At 45.1% G+C, this 17,090-nt stretch overlaps 2 protein-coding genes across 3 annotated transcripts in view; one reads left to right on the top strand and one right to left on the bottom strand.

Annotated features, from left to right (window-relative positions):
* Positions 1-17,090, top strand: part of IFT81 (intraflagellar transport 81) — a 191,283-nt gene that overhangs the window by 44,144 nt on the left and 130,049 nt on the right. Inside the window, exon 1 of one of the 2 annotated variants that reach the window (XM_047696339.1) lies at positions 3,960-4,056. The exons of the other annotated variant lie outside the window; for it this stretch is intronic. The gene's annotated coding sequence lies outside the window, so the exon portion shown is untranslated. Of the gene's footprint in view, positions 1-3,959; positions 4,057-17,090 lie in introns of those variants that run through there. 2 annotated transcript variants of the gene reach the window in all.
* The window catches only part of P2RX7 (purinergic receptor P2X 7), a 49,144-nt gene that overhangs the window by 19,399 nt on the left and 12,655 nt on the right, over positions 1-17,090 (bottom strand). The window contains exons 2-7 of the mRNA XM_047696342.1: positions 11,920-12,088; positions 10,693-10,761; positions 9,690-9,762; positions 8,541-8,637; positions 4,297-4,377; positions 3,538-3,667 (exon numbers count right to left, since the gene is read on the bottom strand). Coding sequence (XP_047552298.1) covers positions 3,538-3,667; positions 4,297-4,377; positions 8,541-8,637; positions 9,690-9,762; positions 10,693-10,761; positions 11,920-12,088 — 619 coding nt within the window. The remainder of the gene's footprint in view (positions 1-3,537; positions 3,668-4,296; positions 4,378-8,540; positions 8,638-9,689; positions 9,763-10,692; positions 10,762-11,919; positions 12,089-17,090) is intronic.

Raw genomic sequence — 17,090 nt, forward strand, 5'->3', positions numbered from 1 at the left:
ATGAATAATGCTTCTGTGAACACATAATGTATGAATTTTTGTGTGGACATGTGGTTCACTTCTCTTGGGTATGTACTTAGGAGTGGAATTGCTGAGTACATTTGAACTTTTTGGTCTCAGTCCTTGTCTTTTCTCCCATTCAAATATTTCTCCTACCATCTCTCTAGCTAAATCCTCCTCCTCCTCCTCCAAGACTCAACTTACATCTTTCCTTATCCATTCAGCCACCCCATCCCCCTCAATTCAAGGTGATCCTTCTCTTTTCTGAACTTCTAAGGAATCTCTCTTTTTTTAAAAAGATTTTATTTATTTATTGGAGAGAGAGAGAATGAGAGAGAGAGAGCATGAGAAGGGGCAGGGTCAGAAGGAGAAGCAGACTCCCCACTGAGTAGGGAGTCTGATGCGGGACTCAGTCCCAGAACTCCAGGGTCATGACCTGAGCTGAAGGCAGTCACTTAACTAACTGAGCCACCCAGGCGTCCCTCTAAGGAATTTCTTAATCTCTTACCTCTACTTGGTACTTCTTTCTTCCTACAAACATGTTGTGAGCACTGACTATCTTATTTCACTGGTTCTTAGACACCATTGCTTATCAGATGCATAGTTTTATTTTTATGTTCTTCTCAGAAGGAAATGCTATCAATTAAACTGAAATTCTGTCAATTGAAAGCACTTTCTGATTTCAGAAATATTAAAATGTGAAAAAAGTATGTTCTTTGAATTGATGAAAGGTGGTATTTCAAGTATGCTAGAATCTAGGGATAAAAAGATGAGTAGCAAACAGACTCTGACTTGGAGAAAGGGGAAATAGAGAATAATCACAATAGTCATTTATTGGAATGAAGCTAAGTACTCTGCATATTATTGTGAACATCTGATGTTTCTGTCACTCAGCATCCTGTTCTCCTGGTAAAAGTGCCTGGAATTTTCTTTGGGAAATGTCTCTCCCAGCTGAGTGGTTTGAATGGGACTGTCCCCTGTCCCAGCTCCAGGAGAGGCAACATGATCTAGGCCTGGCCAGTAAGGTCTGTGTGTTCCTCTGGACCTGGTGACTGGTTTAGGAATAGGTGTCTGGCCCAAGATAGACCAATCAGAGTCCTCTCTGAGACATTTTGCCAGAACCATAAAAAAAGATGTCATCTGTGGTTTGGAACCACTAGCCAGAGACCGCGACAATCCAGAGCAGCATTGTCCAGCAGAATCTTCTGCAGTGATGGAAATATTCTCTATTCATGCTGTGCAGTAAAGTAGCCACTGGCCACATGTGACTATTAAAGTGCTTGAAACGTGGCTAGTATGACAGAGGAGATAAATATTTCACTTCATTTCAATTAGTTTAATTTAAATAGCTTCACGTGACTAGGGCTACCATATCAGACAGCACAGTTGTAGGACTTTGGTGGCTTTGCCTTGACATACGAATAGTCTGCCTATGAGTGACATCACCATTAAGGAAACAGCAAAGGGATGAAAGGAGTCAGATTCCTAATGACATCATTTGAGTTTCTGGAGGCAGCCATCCAGATAGCCTACTGCTATCACATGCTTCATTCAGTCAACAAATATTTACTGAGTACCCACTATGCTGAGCATTACACAAAAATTAACAAAAAAGTCCAAAGATACCTGTCCTCATGGAACTTATGTTCTAGTCAGGGAAGACAGACAACAAACAAATGGATATGTAAAATATATACTATGTCAGGTAGTGCTAGGTGCTGGGGATAAAAATAAACCTGACAGGGGCCATAGTGCCTGCTGGGATAGGGGTAGAAATTGAAATTGTCATCGTAAGGTTTTTTTGGGGGGGTGTGGGGGAGGAGAGAGAGAGTCTTAAGCAGACTCCATGCCCAGTGCAGAGCCCGAGGCGGGGCTTGATCTCACAACCCTGAGATCATGGCCTGAGCTAAAATCAAGAGTTGGATGCTCAACCTACTGAGCCACTCAGGTGCCCCGAAATTGTCATTTTAAAGGTAGTGGTAAGGGAAAGCTTCACTGAGCTTATATTTGAGCAAATATTGGAAGCAGGTGAGGAAGACAGCTAAGGCTATGTCTGGGGCAAGGCCATTCCAGGCAGAGGGGAAAAAGCAGAAGGAAATAAGAAAACTCCCAAGGTGGGGTGCTCCCTCTCTAAAACAAACAAATAAATAAAATCTTTAAAAAAAAAAGAAAAGAAAAGAAAACTGAGGTATGAAAATGTTTTGGGTGTACTAGAAGATCCATTTCCCTTGGTGTCTTAACATGAGTTAATAATACATGGTTTTTTTTTTCTGCTTAAGCCAATTGAGTTTGGTTTCTTTTTGCCCCCAAAATGTTTCTTTCTTTTTTTTTTTTTTTTTGAGGATTTTATTTATTTATTTGACAGAGAGAGAGATCACAAGTAGGCAGAGAGGCAGGCAGAGACAGAGAGGGAGAAGCAGGCTCCCCACAGAGCAGAGAGCCTCATGTGGGGCTCGATCCCAGGACCCTGAGACCATGACCTGAGCCGAAGGCAGAGGCTTAACCCACTGAGCCACCTAGGCACCCCCAAAATGTTTCTTGATTGATTCTTTGCTTACATCATTTGAGTTGGATGTCTATAAGGTGCATCTGGGAGAATCTTGACTAACCCAAGTGTGGTGGCCTGAATAATGGCTCCCAATGGTATTCTTAATCCCAGGTCCCAACCCTCAGCATCTTCGGATATAGTATTTTATATGGCACAAGGGACTGCAGATGTGATGAACTTAAGGATCCTGAGATGGGGAAATTATCTTGGATTATCCAGATGGGCCCTACATGTTTCCTTTTATAAATGCTCTCTCTGAAAAAGACCAGTATCTTTGTAAGAGGGAGGCAGAGAGAGATTTGGCACAGAGTAAGTCAATGTGACCACTGACGCAAGATGCTATGCAGCTGGCTTCGAAGCTGGGAGAAGGGGCTGCGAGCATCTAGCTCTAGAAGGTGGAAAAGGCCAGGAAATGGATTCTCCTGTGGAGCCTCTGGAGGGTGCTTGGCCCCGCCGATATCTTCATTTTTTTTTTTTTTAAAGATTTTATTTATTTATTTGACAGAGAGAGATCACAAGTAGACAGAGAGGCAGGCAGAGAGAGAGAGAGAGGGAAGCAGGCTTCCTGCTGAGCAGAGAGCCCGATGCGGGACTTGATCCCAGGACCCTGAGATCATGACCTGAGCCGAAGGCAGCGGCTTAACCCACTGAGCCACCCAGGTGCCCCCGATATCTTCATTTTGATCTGTGAAACTGATTTTGGACTTCTGACCTCCAGAAGTATAAAAGAAAATGTGTTGTTTTAAGCCACTGAGATCATGGTGGATTGTTAGAGCAGCCACAGGAACTACTGCCCCAGCGATGTCACTCACAGGGATGTTGTGGGATTAGATGTGGTGATGCAGGGCAAGGCCTTGGCACCATGCAGGGATGTACTGAATGCTCAGTAAAGGGAGGCCTATAACTAGGACCCAGGGACCCAGCCTCTTGGCCATTTGACATCTTCCATCCCCCAACTCAAACCCTCGCCGTCCAAAGACACCACCAACCTGAATTGCCACTTCTGAAAAATTATCTCCTGTTTCTTGGAAAATTTCTCCCAGTCGGAAAATGGGACACTGTGGATTCTGAGTCTTGTGAAAGGTACAGGTGATGTTTATACCTGGCAAGATGTTTCTCCTGCATGAGAAGCAAGCAAGCAAACAAACATATTTTTGAAAACTGAGACCCATCTCTTTCATGGGAGTGACCCAGTTTGTGGCTGGGTTCCATGAGGGGCCCCGAGGATCCTCAGCCCCCGGGATTCACACCCTTGTGTGGTCCCCTCCCACCCTGTGCAGGGTCGATCTGTGCGACCGTTAGCATGTGGCAGAAGTGATGGTATATCACTTCCAGGCTTAAGTCACAAAAGCCTGTGGCTTCCATCTTGTTTACTGTCTTGCTGGCTTGTTGTCTGTCCCTCTTAGATCACTTGCTCTGGGGGAAGCCAGACACCATTCCCAAGGACACTCAAGCAGTCCTGGCGGAGGTCCGTATGGTGAGGAACTGAACCTCCTGCTGACAACCAGGTGAGTGAGCTTGGAAGAGGATTCTGGTCTCAGTCAAGCCAGAGATGACTGCAGTCCCTACTGACAGCTTGACTGCAACCTGAGAGACCCTGAATCAGAACCATCCATAGAAATCATTCCCACATTTCTTACCCCCAGAAACTGCAGGAGACAATAAATATTGGTTGTTAAACTTCTAAATTTTGGCATAATCTACTACACAGCAGTAGTGGCTAATGGCCAGACATTCTGGGCACTTACGTGGTATAGTTGTGGCCAGGAAAGTCGATGTTATTCTTGATGAGCACAGTGAAGTTTTCGGCACTGTTCAAGAGCGCGGGCCTGAGAGAAAGGCGAAATGGGGATCAGTGGGCCAATGGGAGCATGGGCTTCCGGTTTCTGGCTTGGGTCATTGCAATGAGTAAAGAGAAATATAGTCTAGTAGGCAAAATTTTCCTAAAAATCTAAAAAAGAGGAAGAATGTCTCTCTTCCTGAGACCCCCATGGCATTTACTATAACCCTTCTCACACTCTGATGTAATTGTGTGTTTAGGATGTGTGGTGATATACTGGTAAATGGTTAACAGCCAGGTCTCCAGGGGGGAAGAAAAACTCTGATATGTAGCATTTACTGATTAGTGTAAGCACTCCCATCATGGCTGATCTCAAGCCACTAGTGGGTATCACTGAACTTGGAGTTGGGAAGGGATGAGCATAATTGGCTCAGAGTCAGTATAAGCCAACTTCAGCAGCCCCCTGTTTGTATCTTTCCCTGTAGGCTTGGATTCTTTCTATCTTGGCATCCCCAGCCTTAAGCATAGGGCCACACATGTATAGTTGGCTCTATCAGTCATAGGTTGATAGGCTCTGGGTAGCATAAATTCTCCATGAGTTAGAGGAGCCCAAATCCTAGACTTTAGGAAGGTCCACCCACAACCCATTGATTCATTCATTTGACAAATATTTATTGGCCTGGGCATGGGGCTGGGCACTGGGAATATAGTGATGAACAAGATAGTCAAGGTTCTTGTCCTTATGCAGTTGACAGTCTGCTAAAGATGGAGAGAATTGGCTGTGGATGAAGAGTTACAGCTGGTACCTTATTGTTGGCAGGCCTGAGTGGGTGGCAGATATATATAATGGGAGTAGCACCAGGAAAGGATGGAGGTATTTGGAAGGGGGCACCAAAAATGATCTGCTTTTTATTCCAGATGCCAGAGCCCAGCTTTGCCTCTATTTAGGATATAACTATAGAGAACACTATAGGTTTTGCCTGCCCAGCATCCATTCCCCTCTGTTAGAAGCGCCTCAGTTTTCTCCCTTTGAGATAACCAGGTCTTTTCCACTCTCAGCCCAGAGGTTTGGGTGGGGAGGTGTCCATTTTCTGCCCATCCTTATAGACCCCAGGGTGGACAGGTGACCCAGAGCTGGCTAAACAGAATAACCCAGTCCTTTCATGGCTATAGTAATTGGTCGATAGATTGTCATATGATTTAAGCCAATGAAAACATTCTAGGACTTTTGTAGGAAATACTGGAAAAAGAAAAACTCATTTTCTTTAGGATTGCTAGTAGTAAAGACAGTGTAAACCTGGGGTTCCCTGGACCACAGTGTGAGGAAAGCCAAAACAGAAGAAAGAATAACTGGGGGGGTGGGATGGGGTTGGGGATTGGAAGAAACAGAAAGAAAAAGAATCTTAATGACATCATTTTTATTTGAAGCCTGGATCAAGCCTTACCTGAAGCTAATACTTCTGGACTCCTCATTTACAGAAATTTTATTTTATTTTATTTTTAAAGATTTTATTTACTTATTTGACAGACAGAGATCACAAGTAGGCAGAGAGGCAGGTGGGTGGGGGGGAGTAGGCTCGCCACTGATCAGAGAGCCCAATGTGGGGCTCGATCCCAGGACCCTGGGATCATGACCTGAGCTGAAGGCAGAGGCTTTAACCCACTGAGCCACCTAAGTGCCCCAGAAATTTTAAAAAATAATGATAACATTGTCTTTTTTCCTGAAGCCAGTTTAAGGTGTATTTCTGACATTTGCATCAAAAAAAATCTTATTTACACAGATACCTACCACATGCTAGACCGTTTACCTTTAGAACATTCTAAATCCCATGCTTCCTGGGCAACATTCTAAGAATAAGAGGACTTGAAACTTGAAGGATCAAAGCCCTTTATTCTTCTCTTATGATATTTTTAACTTTCTTCCTTGAATTATAGCTCTCTGTGCACATGGCTTACCTCCGATTAGACTGCAAAAGGCTTGGGATCTACTCTCTGTCTGGGTCTGCTTGTATTTTTAGCACAGTCTCTCGTGCATAGTTACATATAGAATAAATATCTAATACCTCCTATGTGGTCTTGGATGTGTTGACTGAATGATTAAATGAATAATTTTAGTAATCCCTTTGCATAACATACGAAGAAACTAAAGTTCAGGGGATTGCTTGCTCAAGGTCATATAAAACTGTGCAGTTCAAGGACCTGCACTTTGGAGATGAATTTCTCTGATGAATAAGTTGGCGACTGAAAACTGTTAAGGCCAATTTAATGTTAAAACCTGTTTAACTATTAGGGCCTGCTTAGCCAGAGCAATTCTATATTGCCTAGGTAGCCATATTGTTGTTTACATCCACGGACTTCATTCCGGGAATAAACGCCCCAGTAGTTCCTGGTATGGTTCCGGGTATCGATTCCGGGAGTAAACGCTTTAACAATAGAAGCCACATACCTTGGGTCTGCGGTTATGCCCTATAAAACCGGCCTATGAGATCGGGAGGGGGTCGCTCTCTTCGGAGGCGGCCCTGGCCAGTCAGTCTGACTTCTGATACTTGGCATAGAATAAAGCTCTACATAACTTTCACTTTGTCTCAGTCTCGTTCCCCTGGCAGGTCAGTCTAACTTCTAATGCTTGGCATAGAATAATAAGGCTTTGCATAACTTTCACTTTGTCTCAGTCTCGTTCCTTTGATAACGGACCCCAACAAAAACTACAGGCAATCAAGAGGCCTCTTGCCTTGAACCGATAGTTCCCTCAGGCCCTGGGCAATTCTTTCCGTGAAAAAGAAACTTCTCTGACCTAGAAATAAACCTGGGTGGTGCCATTAATGATTGAGGACTGGACAGGCTGACACTGCCAAACACTTCCCACCCTGACAAGGGAAGCCTTTGCCTGGACCTTCTAAAAAGTCACCTTGGGGCAATCTTCTCTTTGCCCCAAAGATGCCGATGGTGTGGTTTTGAGTCACATTCATTAGAGCTGTGTTCTCCTGTATAATATCCCCTAGACATGTGTGACTATTAAAATTGAACTTATATTAAAAATTCAGTTGCTCAGTTGCAGTCACCACATTTTAAAGTGCCCAATGGCCACATGTACCTAGTGGCTACCATATTGGACAGTGCAGGTACAGAACATTTTCACCATTGCAGATAGTTCCATTGCACAGTGCTGGTCTAGAACCACCATACTTATAAGGGCGGATCATTTGTGTGTGTGTGTGTGTGTGTGTGTGTGTGCACGCATTATTCAACACTTACTATAAACCAGGCATGGGACTCACTTTGCTTTTGAGGTACAAGTATCATTTCATTTAATTCTCACGACAGCCCTGTGAGTGGGAGCAACTATTTATCCTCATTTTAGAAATAAGGAAAATGAAGCTCAGAAAGGTTAAACCGCATGCTCAAGGTCACACAGTGAGCAAATGTTAGAGTCAGAATTTGAATCCAGGTCTCTCTGTTCTTCTGCTGAAAGTACCAATCCCTGTGGTTTCTGAGATTTAACATCAAGTTCTGCTTTCTGGGCCTGACTTTGTGTGTTAAAGAGAAGAATCAACAAAAAGGATCAACAAATCTGTATGTCACTGTGACCACTTAATTTAAGAAAACTTCTCTTGGGGCGCCTGGGTGGCTCAGTGGTTTAAGCCGCTGCCTTCGGCTCAGGTCATGATCCCGGGTCCTGGGTTCGAGCCCCACATTGGGCTTTCTGCTCAGCAGGGAGCCTGCTTCCTCCTCTCTCTCTGCCTGCCTCTCTGCTTACTTGTGATTTCTCTCTGTCAAATAAATAAATAAAATCTTTAAAAAAAAAAAAAAGAAAACTTCTCTTTTCTCCCTCCCTCCCTTACTCTTTCCTCCTCTTTCCTTTCCCCTTCACTTCCCCTTTCCTCCTTTTTCCTTTCCTCCCTCCCTTCCTGCCACCTTCCCATCCTTAGTCGCTCAGTATGGACACCGACCAGTAAGAGTGGGACCTGCTGTACTGCTAGAGGAGGGCTCCAGAGGTGCTTTGTAAGGTGCTGAGACAGCCAGGGGCCCAGGGTTACCCAAGGGTGCTCAGGGTAATAGTTATATACCAGTCAGTACAGAATTATTGCAGTATTTTAACAATTAGCATGGCCTTCTCGGAGACCACTGGTGTGCCAAGTCAATAGGACCCAGGACTTTTCATCTGCTCAATGATCAGGGCCACCCCATCTCCCCCCACCCCCCGCAGCTCACCGGGGGGGCTCTCCCACTTCCTCGACGGGACACCAGGCGGAGACTTCACAGGTCTTCAGCCTTTCTTTATACACTACACACCTTCCGGTCTGGATCCCTGGTAGGGAGGGCCAAGGGACCAGAGAAGCACAGGTATGAAAACCGTGGGTGCATCATGAACTAAACCCAAGCAAGAGACTCTTTATTTATCCTTTTCAACCCAAGCAGTTTCAGCTTCCACGAAACCCTATTTGAACCACCAACTTACATAAGGCAACCCAAGCAAAGCGCACATCGGACAATAAGCTTTTTTAAAAAAAAGATTCAGAGAGAAGGCAGAGAGATTGTGGATGCTGTTGACTTTTTTGGTTTCTTTGCAAGAAAATATGCTGAGAGAGGAGCTGAGCAGGGTGTGTTCTCTTGCCTGGCATACGTGGACTAGAACTTGGCATCTAAGTGGGCACCAGAGTCCCTTAGGGGTGTACAGCATGCATCAGGGGTGTGCAAAGCCACAGAATGAACATGGCATATCTTCTGGAGCGTTCGTGTCACTAGCAGATTCCCGAGTGGCAAATTAAATAGTAAGTCGTGTTTGAATGATCTCTGTACCAACTCAAACACACATGTCTTATGGAACAAAATGTAACATCCATAGGCCTTTTTTGTGTATGCATGTGTGTTGTAACCACTGATGGCTTTATCTTTTTTGTGGTCTTTTTTTTTTTTTATTGTCATGTGACTCTTTAAGTTAAAATGAGGGATACAGAAATACTATAGGTTAGTGGTGGTACCATGGCCCTAGGCACCCTGGGCCTATAATTCATACTCCTCAACCTTTGGTGAAATTTGAGGGGGAAAGCTCAGCATACACAGATGGCACTGGGAGCCATTGGATTTTTTTGTCAATGAGAACCCCGAAGATGCTAATTCTGAAGGATTTCAGGAGCTGCCCTCACTAGGGAATTAGATCACATTGCTAGACAGTAGCCAGTCTTCTGGGGACAGAGCAGAGGCATGGGACAGACACAGGTTCTCCCATGGCCTAGTGAGGGTGGAAAAAGGCAGCTGAGAGCCAGAAGCTAAAGATTTGAACTTTAGGGCCTTGTGAATGTCACCAGGGTACCAGACCACCCCCCCCACCCGGGATCCCAGAAAAGAAACAGAACATACCTTTGCTCTGCGGGTCCATTCGTCCCTCTTTACAATTCTTGTCAGAGGAACAGATCGTCCTCCTGGTGGGAAACTGCAGGGAGAAGGACAGGATAGTGGGGAGTAAGCAGCATGTGTCTCTTAAGATACAGAAAAGCAGATGCCTCTGTACGCACCGGAACTTGTACACAAATGTTCACAACAGCACCATTCACAGCAGCCGAAAAGTAGAAACAACCCAAATAGTCATCAGGACAAACAAATAGTAGTGCATTCATAAAATGCATATAACATGGCCATAAAAAGGAAGGAGGCACGGATTCCTGCTACAACACGACAATGCTTCAAGATGCGATGCCGAGTGGAAAGATGCCCCCAAAGGCCATGTATTGTATGATCTCAATGATATGAAATACCCGGAATAGACAGAAAGTAGATCAGTGCTTGCCAGAGGCTGAGGGAAGGGGAGGATGGGAGTGACTGCTCATGAGTACGGGACTTCTTTTTGGCGTGATGAAAATGTCCTAGAATTAGGTCGTGGTGTAGTGGTACAACATTGTGAAAATACGAAAAACCCCTCATTTCTTCACTTCAAAATGGAGGACTTTATGGCATCTGAGTTACATGTCAATAAGAAATAAAAATAAAAATCTAAAAAGCAGATGCCGAAGCAGCCAGGTACCACTTTCAGGGAAAGCCTCCCGGGCTGGAGGGCAGGAGGCCTGGTCCAAGCAGCGCTTGACTGCAGAACTGGGCAGAGCCACCAGCGCTTCCTCCTGGCCTCAGAAAATGAGGTCAGCTAGGTCTCAGGCCTGAGGACAGAAGGAAGAAAAGAGAAATTCGATGACTCGTTTATGCACATTTGAGTTTCTGTGTTCTAGGGAGCAGGTTTAATGGCCAGTCTTAGGGGAACCAGGGCCTGACCGTAGTGTGAAAATGGCCTCTGCCCATCAGCTTCCTCTGACCTGTGCCCCCTCCAGAAGCTCTTCTTACCCGCCCCGACCACACCAGGTCCCCTCCTTACGTCAGGACATTTCCCCTGCTGTTGGCCTTCTGTCTTGAGAAAGTTTGTCATCACGAAGAAGGAGTTTCCCTGCAGAGAAAGAGGAGAGGAGACAAATGCCAGGCCTTGGAGAGCGGAGTTACTTCCTCAAAAATCCAGGCTGCTCAGTGCCTGGGGGCGAGTCTTCCACCTTTCTGAACCACACTCTAGAAATCAGGTCTGGGAGCAACTTGGACTGCACTGAGGGCTTAGTATCAAAGCTGGATGAACCACCCTGCTGAGCTGAAGGAGAGCAAAGGGACATTCGGAACTGATTGAGCATTCATTTTCCATCCCAGCCTCAAAAGCATCCTTGTCATTTTTCGCACACAATAAAATCCCGTTAAATCGAAACTTAAGAGACCTGCTGGGGGAGGGCAGTGGGGTGTTGGCGTCATCAGAAAACTGTTCAGATTATCCAGGATTCTTTTTTTCAGGATTTTAATTAAAGGGCAAAAGGCAGCCCATAACCCAGGAAATAGCTGGAGATCTTTCTGAACCCTCTGGTAGAAACAAATAGTGGCCTGGGTTTTACGGTTTTGCAAAGCACCCCTGCTCCCAGATGCTGCAGAAGTGCCCCGTTGTCCCTCCCAGCCTCCCAGTCTGTTCTTTGGTGTTCTCGTTCCTGCTTTGATTCTCCTTTTTGACTATTCTACTTTTATTTTCTCTTCTCGCAAATTTAAGCAGCCAGATAGCCCCTCCCTGTTGACCCACACCCTTCCTTTCTTTGTCATCCATTTCCTTTCCCTTGTGCAAGAACATATCTGAGTGAGTGGTTTTTCTTTTTCTGGAGATATTTTTGTTGATAAAACTCCACATGAACAATTTAGAAGGGTCTGTCCTGTCCGGTCAGGAAGTTCTTTGTCCTCCTGAATCTAGGCAGACCTTGCCCCTTGCCGGCTTGATGGCCCTGCTTCTAAAGAGCTGTGTATAAGTCAAGTTGTGAGTGAATCAAATCATGCTTTAAATGCACCAGATCACACTGCTATTTTGAGAAACCCCGTAGGACTCGATAAAGCATAGAATCATCTTTGAGCTGCTGGATCTGACCCAATTTTGCAATTTTTAGGTTTTCTCAGTTGGGATTTTCACAGAGCTTTTTAAAATAGGGCCAGTGTTTTTTTGGCCTGAGGCTCCGGGTCCCAGGGGAGGGAGGCAGGGCCCTGGTGACCAGGGAGGAGTCTTTGAGAGTTGGTGACAAGAGCTCACCTGCAGGGAGAAGGTGTAATCTGCGGTGTCAAAGACTTCAGACACCACCTTCTTCATTCCATTCTCCGGTATCTCCGCCTTCACCTCTGCTATCCCTTTCACCTTGGTGTGCACGGAGCTGATGACAGGCTCTTTCTTTTGGTACCGCTTGTCACTGATCAAAGCAAAGCTAAACGCAGACACAGAAAAGCATCAGTGGTTTTCTTAAGGGAGGCACAGGGCAGTGGTGTTGGGATGCGGGTTCTGAAGGCTGCCTCCATTCACATCCTAGCTTCGCTGGGTGACTTTGGGCAGGCTACCTGCCTGCGTTCTCCGTGACTCACTTTCCTTGGCTGTAAAGTGGCAAGAATCATCGTACCTACCTCAGGGCTGGTTGTGAGGATGAAATGAGGTATGTGTGCAAACTCATCAACATCGTATCTGGCACCTGTGAGCACTCACCGCATGGAAACGATTGCCCCCAATGTCAGTCTCCAGTATTGCCCAATACAGACCCTCATTTACAGGGCAGTCTCTCCCATGCCAGAGTCCAGCCCCAGACTGGTCCACCGGCTTTGTCCTGGGGCTGAGGAACACACCAATACCTAAGGATGTGTCCAGCAGGTCAGCCCCATATTTTCCAGAAACATCCACCTGGTTTATAATTAATATTGATCATAGCAGCTGCCCTTTATTGAGCAATTAGTACATGCCAAGTGCTCTCCATGCATCGTCTGTTTAATCTTCACAGCAGTAGGAGATAGTTACTGTAGTCATCTCTTTTGTAGATGAGCGAATGGGCTCAGAGAGACACGGCTCGTCATGGGCAGAACTGAGGTCCTCAGCCAGACCTCTTAACCACATATGGCACAGTGTGATGTAAAGTTTAAAGAAATCCAAAACAACATTCTACACTCAGACAAATGCCTGTCCACACATACTCCTAGCAGCACTATTCATAATAGCCAAAAGATGGACATAGCCCACATGTTCAGCAGTAGACGAACAGATAAACAGAATGTGGTCTACCTATACGATGAACTATTATTCAGCTAGACAAAGGAATAGAGTACTGAAACATGCTATACTGTGCAGGAACCTCAAAAACATTATGCTAAGTAAAAGAAGACAGATACAAGAGGCCACATGTTGTATGATCTCATTTATGTGAAATAATCCAGAATGGGTAAATCCACAGCAACGGAGAGTTGACTGATGGGTACCAGGGACTGGGTAGCCGGAGTGACTATGACTGTGTGTGGTTTCCTTTTGGAGTGCTGAAAATGTTATGAAACTAGATAGAGGTGGTGGACCCCAACAAGGTGTTATTTAGTGCCACTGACTTGATCACTTTAAAATGGTTATTCAGGGGCGCCTGGGTGGCTCAGTAGGTTAAAGCCTCTGCCTTCAGCTCAGGTCATGATCCCAGGGTCCTGGGATCGAGCCCCGCATCAGGCTCTCTGCTCCGAAGGGAGAGCCTGCTTCCTCCTCTCTCTATGTCTGCCTCTCTGCCTACTTGTGATCTCTGTCAAATAAATAAATAAAATCTTTAAAAAAAAATTTAAAAAAACCAAATGGTTATTTCATAGTATATGAATCCCACCCCAATAAAGAAAGGAAAAAAAGTTTTTTAATCTATAGACATATGTTGTAGAACTGTAAGAACAAACACAGAATGGCAAACACCAAATTCAGGATGTGTTTATAAGAGGAGAGAAAAGGGAGTGGGATCCAGGCTAGGTCCGCAGGGAGCTAAAACTGGATTAATAATGTTTTTATTTCTTAAATTAGATGGTGGTACATGGGTGTTTATGATATTATTGCCATATATTTTAGTATATATATATATATATATATATATATATATATATATATACCATTCATTGAAAGAGAAAGTTCATCAGGGGCCCCTGGCCGACTCAGTCTGTAGAATATGTGTGGTTTGGATCTTGAGATAACTCAAAAGTAAAATCCTGGGGCGCCTGGGTGGCTCAGTCGTTAAGAGTCTGCCTTCAGCTCAGGTCGTGATCCCAAGGTCCTGGGATCAAGCCCCACATCGGGCTCCCTGCTCCCCGGGAAGCCTGCTTCTCCCTCTCCCACTCCCCCTGCTTATGTTCTCTCTCTTTCTGGGTCTCTCTCTCCTTCAAATGAATAAATAAATCCTTAAAAAAATCCTAAGGAAAATAAAAGAAAAAAAAAATCTCATCAAGAAGGACACTGGAGGGTGCCTGGGTGGCTCAGTGGGTTGGGCCTCTGCCTTTGGCTCAGGTCATGATCTCAGAGTCCTGGGATCCAGCAGTGCGTTGGGCTCCCTGCTCAGCGGGGAGTCTGCTTCTCCCTCTGACCCTCCTCTCTCATACTCTCTCTCTCTTTCTCTGTCAAATATATAAATAAAATCTTTTAAAAAATTTAAAAATTAAAGAAAAAGAAGGACATTGGAACTAGAGATCCAGATTTTAGGTCCCATCAGCATATATGAGAAAGAGCCATGACATACAATTCCATAGACAAATATACTTGTTCGACAGTGTATTTCAGCCCGGCATCACAGTATGGACACGGTTTGTGCAGTGTCCTGTGTCCGACATGGTGACATGCTCCCAGAATAACCCTGGGTCAGTTTGGCCCACCATTTGGGAAGCTCAGTTTGAGTCTGTCATCTTCATTTCAGGCACACAACGTATTATAGATCAGCTGTAATGGAATCCAACCCTCTCATAAGTCAGAAAACTAGTCTTTGTATGGTAATGAACTTGTCATGCAAGAGCTGCATCAAAGGAAAAAAAGAAGAGTTGACCATATTCTGCCCTAACGACCTACCGTCCCCAAGACTCAGACAAGCCATGTCACCTCTAGCCATGGGTGTAGTCCCACGGGAACAAGGGAAGGGCTGCCTGGCTCCCACATCCCTGTGAACTTTTAGCTAGAAGAAGCTACAGTTCTGTGCATGCTGAAGACTGAAAACCCCCGGTCCCTCTGGTGCATGGGCAGGAAGGAGCTGGGGGCTTATGGACTCCTTGGAGGACGGGAAGAAAGAGATGGTGCGGTGGAAAGCTGACGAACCTGGGCAGGTCAAAGAGGACTAATGGGAAGGGTAGTGGGCACTCAAGGCAGGTGTGGCTTCAGAAGGGGGGCTGCAGAGGGATGGGGAGGAGGGAAGGACAGAGAATGAGCTCAGCTGTGGAGCTCTGAGGCTTGCACACAGCTCCGACTCAACAGGTGTAGATGAAGGTGTCCACCGTGAAGAGGACTTGCACACCCTGGATATGAAGGGCTTTCTCTTATTGGCACCTTAGGGGGCCCCATGCCAGCGTGGTGAGAGAGTCCTCAAAGGGCCTCAGGCCGGGAAGCACAGCTCAGCAAAGCCTGACTCTCCCTCACAGCTCCTGGGCTCACTGAGTAAAGGTAAAGCAAAAGGATGGGATCTGAAAGTGAACCACCCCAGATCTGGGTAACTGACACTTAGCTCAAGGCCAATGTTTTCTTGGCCCCTAAAGGGAATGCGGGCCCTGGGCACTGTGTCCCCTGGGGCTCATGGAGAAGTTGGGCCCACAGCCACTGCTTTTTGTGTTTAAAACCCCAAGAGAAGAATCCAGTTATTTTCATCCCTGCCCTACTCAGCGGTGGGATGAGGTCTGCAAGGGGTCAAGGACAGCAACAGATGCACTGAGAAGAAAGTGGAGGAGAGCCTGCACCCCCAAGGCAAATTAAGTACCACCTGTATTAGTTTTCCATTGCTCCTGTAACAGATTCCCACAAACTTAGTGTCTTGATAGAAATTTATTCTCTTAGTTCTGAGGGTCATATACCTAAAAATGGTCTTATGGGGCTGAAATCAAAGTGACTTCTGGGGGCTGGTTCCTTCTGGAAGCTCCATGAGACAATCTGTTCCTCATCTTTTCCAGCTTCTAGAAGCTGCCTTGGCATTCCTGAGCTCCTAGCCCCATCACTCCAACATCAGCTCCCATTGTCATATCTCCTTTTTCCAGCTTTGGCCCTCTTGCTTCTCTCTTTTGAGTACTTTTGTGATTATGTTGGGGACGCTCAGATAATCAAGGATAATCTCCCCATCTCAAGACCTTGAACTCAATTACATCAATTACTTAATTACAAAAGTTCCTTTTGCCCATACAGATTCACAGCTGGGGATTGGGAGTGGAAATCTTTTGCGGGCCATTATTTAGCCTACCCCAATACAGTTGGCCTGTTGTAGCTTTACGAAGAGCCCTCCTGCATTCCACCTTACGCCATTGTTTCCTGAGCTAGAGTGAAGGAGTTTCAGTTTCTTGTTACCCACGGCTTAGCTACAACGTCATCTTCACTTCTAATTTCCTTTGGCTATTGCATTTCTTTTCCATCAGCCAACACTTCTGGAAAACCCTTCCTTATAATGTTTCCCAAATACTCTCTCTCATTCAAAGATCATGTACTCCAGAATACAATACTTTCTACACATTCAACTACATGGAGAACAGCGAGTGAATCTTAATCTATTAGATAAAGTTTATCAGTTGGAGGAAAAATAATGGATACATGTAAAATCCTAACCTTGAACCAAAAAACTCAGTTATGCCAGTACAAACCAGAGCCCACCCAAGTGGCAGAAGTTTAATGTTAGAGGCCTGAACATTTTAGATAATCCTGAGCCCATATGAACCAACATTATGTTACATCATTCAGAAGAAGACAAAACAGCAAAACAAATAATTAGTGTAATCTTAAGCTTCAGTGAAAGAAGTAGAATATTTCACTCTTGGGTGGTGGTGAGCCAGTGGCTTATGGCCACGGTAGGCAGCAGGCTGTAAGAGCCCTGTGTTTGGGTTTTATGAGACATATTTTTCAAGAAAACCCTGTTAATTGTTGTAAAAGTGTAAATTTCACAGAACTGCACAAAGAATATGAAAAACTCCTGGCATCCTCCCTCTCAGAGGTTACTGCTGTTGAAACAGAATGTCTTCTAAGCATCTCTTTATGCCCACACCTTGACACCCAAACATGGCCACACTCTACATACTTTATGTAACTTGCTATTTTTACTCAATAATATATTATTAAATCTTTCCACAACAGTGGTGATAAATGTGTGATAAAGATAGATCCATGATATGGAATCACTATTAGTCTTTACAGAGAATTCTAGTTATTTAGATTGGAACCTATGAAATTGCTCATTTTTTAGACCAAAGGAGTAG

The sequence above is a fragment of the Lutra lutra genome, chromosome 12 (genome assembly GCF_902655055.1).
Source record: "Lutra lutra chromosome 12, mLutLut1.2, whole genome shotgun sequence".
Lineage (NCBI taxonomy): Eukaryota > Metazoa > Chordata > Mammalia > Carnivora > Mustelidae > Lutra > Lutra lutra.